This window comes from Hippocampus bargibanti, linkage group LG20 (assembly GCF_051943395.1).
Source record: "Hippocampus bargibanti isolate YZ-2025 linkage group LG20, ASM5194339v1, whole genome shotgun sequence".
NCBI classification, from domain to species: domain Eukaryota; kingdom Metazoa; phylum Chordata; class Actinopteri; order Syngnathiformes; family Syngnathidae; genus Hippocampus; species Hippocampus bargibanti.
In genome coordinates this window covers 11863622-11871524 of record NC_142753.1, presented here as the reverse complement: position 1 = coordinate 11871524, position 7903 = coordinate 11863622, and the positions used below count along the sequence as shown (strand labels likewise).

Sequence of the window (7903 nt, the reverse complement as noted above, 5' to 3'; positions counted from 1 at the left end):
TTGCGATGAGTCGTCTTATTGTATTTCAAGTTGTAAAAAATGAGGCAGGCAACTTTATGGCCGGGCGGGCAACTTTTCAGAGTTGTCTGCCCGGGTGTCCGCTAACTTTTTGTCATGAGTTTCAGACACTGGTGTTAAACGTCAAACTGGGCTTTTTGTTCTTTGGTGACTTTCAGTTCCGCCCAGACGCCCTCGTTTTCACCGCTGCGCCCACTAATATCTCCGCTGTCTGGTCAGGTAGCAGCCGCTCATGCCCCCCGAGTGCCCCCCCGCCACCACCCAAACGCACGTATCAGATGAACCAGACGGGAGTGTGGATTATTTGACGAGACATCAGAGAAGGCGGACGACCTTCCCGTCATTTCAAGTCAAATCCCAGATGTGACCATTGAAACACACTTCCACAGGTGCCAAACTACACTTTGCCTTCTTTTAATACTAACAACCCCCCCCCCACACACACACACACACACACACATCTCAAACAGAATTAGCCACCACTTCCTGTTGCCGTCAGGGCCAACAAGGTTGCGCCACTTTGGGAAACAATAAGCAGTCTCCATGTATTGTTTGCAGCCGATGAACATCTGCCCGCAGACGCCGCTGCCATTTTAAGTATTAGCACGTTGCCATTAGCGAGTCACTGACTGCTTCATTATGTTTTGATTGCTTTGATGAGACTGAAAATTAGCATATTGGTCTTAACGGTAGAATCAGTCAATTACTCCACAGCAAAAATTAGCCACCTAGATTGTTAGCATTTACTGTTTTAAGGTAAAACATCAGTCGTGATCTGTTTCAGTCAGAACGTTATAGCATTATGCTAGGAAGTTCAAAGGAAAACAAATAAGATGCGCCAAAACTACACGCGAGGGTCAAGTAGTGAAAACTTGCGTATGGCGGCGGACATATTTTTTTGTAAAACAGAAGAGAATTAAATATTGCATGTTACCAAAATGTTAGACTAAAGCCATATAACAACTAATGTCTGCTAGCTTGATGTTAATGTAGAATTTGAATAGCTACAGAAAGGCTAACCGTAATGCTACACCTACTTTTTGCTCCAGAACAGAACAGTTTCAATGAGCAACTTGCAATTTGGAAGAATGTCCGTCATGAGTATACCAAAAAAAAAAGTCCCAAAAAATGCCTAAATTGAAACAGGAAGTCCTCCGTTTGAATTGGAAATATCAATTTTTGGGTCATTTGAGCATTTTCATGGGTCCGCCATCTTGTTTGAAAATATAGCGGATTGGATTTGGAAATTTTGTCACGAGTAAAGCCACAAAAAAAAAGGCTTGAAAAAGAAAATGTCCTCCATTTTGACTTAGAGCGGCCATTTTCTGGTCATTTGACCGTGAGCATCCTTGAAATGTGAAATTCCATGCTAAGGATGTAACGCTCATTCAACAAAATGTAAATAAAACAGAGTGGAAATGCACAGAAATAGAATATACTGTATCACGTTTCTCACGTGCAGATCGTTGCTATCTCCAAATATGGTCAATTTCCTTTTTTTATTCTTCACAATTTTAAATTGTCGGTCTGGTCCCCATCTGTTATTTTGACACATGTTTAAACAAATTATAGTGTTGACAGATACTCTGCAAGAAACTCTGAAAAATGAGCCACCCAGCACTGCGTCAACTCAGCATTAAACGGTGAGTTTATTATTATTATTTTATGTCAATAATGAGTGAAAATAATTGTGTGTTTTTCAATATTCCTTTTGTGTTGCAATCTCAAATGCTTCTCTGTTAAATCTGCAAGAAAACAGGGACAAGACTGAGACACGCTTCATATGTAGCTAAATGACCACACAACAGCTTTTCACAATAAAAGCCCATCATGTGTCACGGGCAGCCCTTGAAGCGGCCAAAATAAAAGACAGCCAAGATTAGATCCAGACGCCGACGCGTCACAGAAAGCGCCATTGTTTGGAGCTTCAATTGGCTTGGTGGCCTGATTTGCAGACAGAGGGTGGAGAGGTGGTGATGGTGGGTTAGAAGGGTTGGGATTTGGGGGGTCGGGGGGGGTCGCATCCCTCACCTTCAAAGGGTGGCCCTTGAAAGGGCGGCCTGACTAATCACAACATGTGATGAGACGCCAGAACAAAGAGTGGAGGGGCAGAAAATAACAGCGTGGGAACTCTGGCTGAACTTGAAATACAACAAATGAGCTCAATAGACCCCCCCCCTCCCCCGCCACACCCCACCACTCACACTCACACACACCTCTCACACATACTCCCGCGTGTGGATGCACACCTGTGTTTATTGTGCCAGGTTGCATCACGTTGCACAAGTGTGAGTTTGTAGAGGCCTTGTGTTTTTAACACTTTTTAACAATGTTCCTCCCTGCGAATCCCCCCCACACCCCATATTGATTGTTTGTGAAAATCAGCCCCCAAAAACGGTTTTACTCAGTGAAATTGGATACACATTTTTTTGACGCTCTCAAAAAAGGCTGAAGAAGCATTGTGGGAAGGACACAAAATGGTGGCCATTTTGGTTTGAAGGAACCATTTTGGGTCTTATTTGTGGTCCCTCCAAATGTTTGAAAATTCTGAAATTTGGTAGAATTGTCTACCACGGGTAGACCTACAAAAAATGTGTCGAGAGAATACGCTTGAAAATGGTAATGTCTCCACTGTGAGACTAATAAAGGCCTATCGAATGTAATCAACAGGAAGTCTGCCATTTTGATTTCCAGCAATTGTGTTTGCATTGTTTTTTTTTTCACTTTTCAAGTTTTTATCTAATTGTTTGAAAGTCCAACCCCCCCCAAATCTGATTTGATGACCTCAATTTTGACAGCCAGAAGTAGATCAACAAAAAAAAACCAGGTTCAAGAAGTTACACCTGGAAGAAAAAGTCACAGAAAGTCGGCCATTTTGATTTGAAAGCGACCATTTTTAAGTCATTTGACAAGTTTCAGCAATCCTCTGGATTGTTTGAAAGTTCTGCTGTAAATTTTAATGTCCCAAAAGTCAAACAAAACCAGTCATGTTGATATGAAACAGACTTTTGAAGAGCTTGAAATGTCTAAGGGTTTCTGGAAAGACACACATATATCAAGTTGTTAACATTGCAACATACGTAGTTGTTTTCATCCGAGAGAATTACCACCATCTTGAGGTTGTCCCTAAGGAAATGACCAGGATCGACGGACTTTAACATTTTGCGTAATTGCATAGACGCCACCTGACCCCCCCGCCACTTCCCACCTCCCACATGTTGTAATACGAGACTCCCTCTTGTGTATAAACACTTCATTGGGGATGTCAAACGCCATGTTGTCTTTGCATCGCATTGAAGAGGAGGAGGTACCCGGAGGGGAAGCTGCCAGGGATGCGGTGGTTTCCCCTGGTGTGCGTGCGTGTTCGTGTACGTGTGCGTGTACGTGTATTGGATTACACGTTCACACGACGGCCCGTCGCCCCGCCGACCAATTGCTCCATTCAGAGCAGCGCCGGAGGAGATGGCCCGCCGGCCTCTGATTGGTTATCAGCACCGGCTAGGGGGGAACTTTCCCACGGCCCAGCGCGTGCTGACAGCCGGCCAACCACCGTCGCGACCACTGGGACACGCACGCACGCACGCACACTGAGAAGGGCGAGGGAAATCGAGCACGGACCAAACGTCTATTGGACCGTTGTCAGATGGTGTTCAAAGATCGTATATACTAATAGTAATGCATCACCCGAAAATAACATTCGACGCACGTTATGTTGGTACGTGACGTGGAGTTGAAGCAATCCCAAGTGCCATAACCTACCCGTCCTCATTCACGTCCTCTGCCTGTCCAGTCTATCGTCACTATTTTACTCGGTCCGTCCTCATTAACTCAACCGGTCACTCATTTGCATTTAACAGGATTCTTCAAATATACAAATGATCCCTCAGGGGCTACCCAATCACTTCGAAACGTCCACCGTGACCTCTTCATGTCATTCAAGCTGTCCAATCATCGGCTTTAGGTGTCCACCTCATGATTGGTTTCGAGACGGCGTGGATTTAAAATTTCTGCAAGTGTAAGACCTCTTCGGTTACTGTTCGAAATCAGGCAAGGATCTTATCCCGAGGGCCCTCCCATCAAAATGCGATCTCGCTCACCGATTGGCTGCTTTCTAGTTAGTCCCGCCTTCATGTGTCGTCCCCACCCCCGTCATTACCTTCAAATGACACCGTGGGAACGCCGAAGCAGCCACATGCAACCCGCACTCACACGCAAGTTGAGGATTACGATCATTTTCGCGACGACGACGACGACGACGACGACGATGAAGAGGACTCACGACTTCAGCTCGTCAGACAGCGAATTGGACGAAGCCATCGAGGTGGAGAAGGACAGCGCGGATGAGAGCGGGTATTTTTTGTTTTTTCTCCTTGCATCGTCGCCACGCACTACATTAGAACTATGGACTTACCTTTACTTTACAAAAGGAATTACTCGTTGACTCAACTTGAAAACGAACTTAACAGCATCTTTATTTTTATGGTCGTTATTTTTTTAATGGATTTTCACAGCGGTTGGCTAAATCAATGTGACCTCTTTTGCGTTTATTTTTGTGTATTCATTTATTTATTTATTTATTTATGTATTTATTTATTTGTGATGACTATTCAGGAATATTCGCTCTCCTCTGAGCTCGTTGACATCGCCAGGCGCTTCCATTCAGGTGCAGGCGAGAAAGAGGCGGCGAGGGGTGAGTCGAATTTCCATTTTCCATTTTAAAGTAAGCAAAGCAAAATGTGGACGTATCATTAAAATGGCGGACTTGTTTGTCCCTTCTTATTAGATCATCGAGAAACGTCGGCGAGACAGAATCAACAACAGCCTGAGTGAACTTCGCCGGCTTGTGCCGAGCGCCTTTGAGAAACAGGTGTGTCTTTTGTTTGTCAGCATTTTCTTCTATTTAGCCCATTCCAAATGGATGAATTGATGTTGTTTGTATCACTTTAGGGTTCGGCCAAATTGGAGAAAGCAGAGATTTTGCAGATGACCGTGGACCACCTGAAGATGCTCCATGCCGCCGGTGGCAAAGGTACACCATTTGTTTATGTATTAAATAGGAAAAGAACAACCCTGAACATGCATTAAATTACTCCTGATAAATTAGTGCAGTTGTAGTTCCTCGCCAAAATGTTTTTCACTCACTTTCACAAACTACTTCAAAATGACCTCGGAGATGGTGAGTTTCAGAAGGTCCCGCCCCCTTGTTCGTGACGTCACGCCAGGACGTCTTCCCTTGCATGAGAATCAAAACAATGGCTTCAGATTGGGAGAAGATGCTTTCTTGTTACTCATCCAGTTATGAATATGATTCAAATAATTCTGAAGAGGAAAGCATAAATGTTTGCAATCGATTAAAAAAGTCCTTCCGTCTCATTTTGAGGCACCTGGACTGCAATGTAGCGACCCAGAAAATGCACAAGATGGCGCACAAGCTCCGTTGGAAATGGGCTGATTTGTCTGCTGGGAATTTGTGGCAACTAGTATCAAATAGTAGTCTTAGAATTAAATACATGATCGCTTTGTTACACATTATGATTATGATATCAATATTGCTTTTTAATCGCTAGCTAGCTCACTAGCTAGCTAGCTAGCTCGGTATCAATTCTGGAAGGGGATGCGAGAACTGGTTGGTGAGTTGAATGGGGTGCGAACAAGCAAAAAAAAAAAGCTGAGGAACTACTGCTGTACCCGTTTAGGCACAGGTTGTGGTGCTTCCCAACCCACTTTAATGGCCTTACATTGTTTTGGCCATCGGTGTCAAAGTGAAGGCCCAGGGGCCAAATCTGGCCCGCCACATCATTTTATTTTGGCCCATGAAAGCAAATCAAACTTGTGAAATTCCATGATGCTTTCTAAAGTCTGAACCAAGATTTCAAATTGTCCACGTAACCCATAATAACAGTCCTGATTTTTGACTTCAAATTTGAAAACTAGTTATTCATTACTTTTTTGGGCTCTCTACATGTAATATGTGGAGGGGATGAAACATGCTAATGGCTTCCCCAAATTCATAACGACGACCCCCGAGAGGAAACTATAACGACAATATGAACAAATGCAACACGGAGGTTCTTGTTACAATTTAACATGCGATATGTGGAAGGGCGACATGACTCATCAAAATGGGCCCGAGAGACTTTTGTTGTATTTTCTGGATAAACTTGTTTAGAATGGGGGCTTGAGCCCCACCTGAACCCCCCCCCCCCCCAACCACGAAGGCGGGACATTAATTAAAGCGCCTGCCCCTCTTCAGGCTTTTTCGACGCCCATGCCTTAGCAATGGACTACCGTGGTCTGGGTTTCCGGGAGTGCCTGGCGGAGACGGCTCGCTACCTGAGCGTCATGGAAGGTCCGGACAATGCCGACCCCCTGAGGATCCGCTTGGTCTCCCACTTGAACAACTATGCCAGTCAACGCGAGGCCCACTCAGGACTGGGCCACCTGACGGCTTGGGGTTCTGCCTTCGCCTCGCCGGCGGCTCACGTGTCCCATCCGCTACTTGTGGCCGGATTGCCCCGTTGCGGAAGCAGCAGCAGCAGCTCATCGTCTTCTTCTGCTTCGTCATCGCCGTCCGCCGAGACTCATCGGGAAAGCGGGACCCCTCACTCAGAACAATTGCCGCCCAGTGTCCGAAGGACCCCCGCCGGGACCGTCTTGCACCCCGCTTTGCTGTCCTCCTCAACTAAGCATCTCCTCTCAGCGTTCCCTTTCCCATTCGGAGCATTCCCACTCATTTCGCCGCCTACCGCTGCCCTCAGGCCAGCGACCCCGATGGGTAAACCTTACAGACCTTGGGGGATGGAGATCGGAGCTTTTTGACTGTCCCCCAAAAAGACTCTCAATGAGCTGGACTCGTCCAAGATTTATCTCTCCGTGGTTTTAGTGTTCTACTCCCATTTCTACCAATTGTAGGCCAAACCACACCTGCCCCACCAACCCGAACCCATCTCCAACCTAATCTACACACCTAAGCTTTGTTTGTCATGGATTTTCATTCCTCAACTTATTCACTCACCTAATGTCCACACCCCCAATCGTTTCTGTCTCCTCAAGTCTCTAAAATCCACCCATTGACTCTATCCGTCGAGCCTTCACCCACCCATCTAACCATCATCCGTTCACTACCTGTGCCAACCCCCATCTGGCCACCATCTTAGCCCTAATTTCATCCCCTCTAGCGGTTATATATATATCTCTTTGCCAAAGACCTTCTCGTTGATTCTAGGGAGAGGTGCGCAATAATAGAGATTTTCCGCACTGATTAATCTAGATGCCTTCTCGTCCAGTCAGGAACAGATGGCCGAACGGTAGTCCGTAAGGTTCTCATGCAAGACAAAATGGCATTAAACACCCACGCGCCCCCTTGCGCACAAGGCCTGAAACAAATCACTGATACTGAGTGTGGCCTCTGTTTCTTTCAAAAGCAGTTTTTGCCGTTGAATAAGACAAACCAGGTGTTTTGTTTGACACCGGCTATAGCTTGGGTAAAAAAACAGAGCGCACCCCCTTACCTTCCGACACTAAATTCAGATTTGTTCTTATTGAATCCTTGTTAAGATACTAACTCCTTCAATATATTGTCTATTGTTTGATTTGAGTATTTTCGAGCTACTTTTTAAAGCTGTGCACCCCCTGTCACAAACCTTTCACCCTGCACACCTCCTCCTCAACATTCCAGCAGAGGTGGTGCATCCACGTCACCTCTCAAAAAGTAAAGCGAAAATCATTGTATAAGACCACACTCACATTTTTTAATCTCTCCCATCATCTGGAGAGCATTCATGGGTGTGTTCGCACCACCGTTTTTGAAGTTTTTCTTGTTGCTCATGACAATCATCCGAAATAAACAAGCTCTGAATTACCTGTTGAGCTTATCTGCGTCTCT

At 45.4% G+C, this 7903-nt stretch overlaps 1 protein-coding gene across 3 annotated transcripts; it reads left to right on the top strand.

The window, feature by feature from the left end:
* Positions 1–245: 245 nt before the first annotated feature.
* hey1 (hes-related family bHLH transcription factor with YRPW motif 1) lies at positions 246–7892 on the top strand. 3 transcript variants are annotated; one of them, XM_088987088.1, is made up of 8 exons: positions 246–407; positions 1591–1661; positions 3876–4065; positions 4134–4368; positions 4630–4708; positions 4802–4885; positions 4966–5047; positions 6272–7892. In XM_088987088.1, exons 4-8 carry the CDS (start codon positions 4148–4150, stop codon positions 6835–6837), a joined length of 1032 nt encoding a protein of 343 aa, XP_088843214.1. In that variant the 5' UTR covers positions 246–407; positions 1591–1661; positions 3876–4065; positions 4134–4147; the 3' UTR covers positions 6838–7892. The 3 variants fall into 3 exon arrangements, with proteins under 3 accessions (XP_088843214.1, XP_088843212.1, XP_088843213.1); XM_088987086.1 differs by having other exon boundaries at positions 3876–4368; XM_088987087.1 differs by lacking the exons at positions 246–407; positions 1591–1661 and having other exon boundaries at positions 3613–4368.
* The last annotated feature ends 11 nt before the right edge of the window (positions 7893–7903 follow it).

Bases quoted from the DNA above. Each gene is read 5' to 3' on its own strand.
- hey1 (XM_088987086.1), top strand. From the start codon at position 4,100: ATGCGATCTCGCTCACCGATTGGCTGCTTTCTAGTTAGTCCCGCCTTC. The intron at 4,709-4,801 runs GTGAGTCGAATT...CCTTCTTATTAG, and splicing joins CGAGAAAGAGGCGGCGAGGG to ATCATCGAGAAACGTCGGCG. The intron at 5,048-6,271 runs GTACACCATTTG...GCCCCTCTTCAG, and splicing joins CCATGCCGCCGGTGGCAAAG to GCTTTTTCGACGCCCATGCC.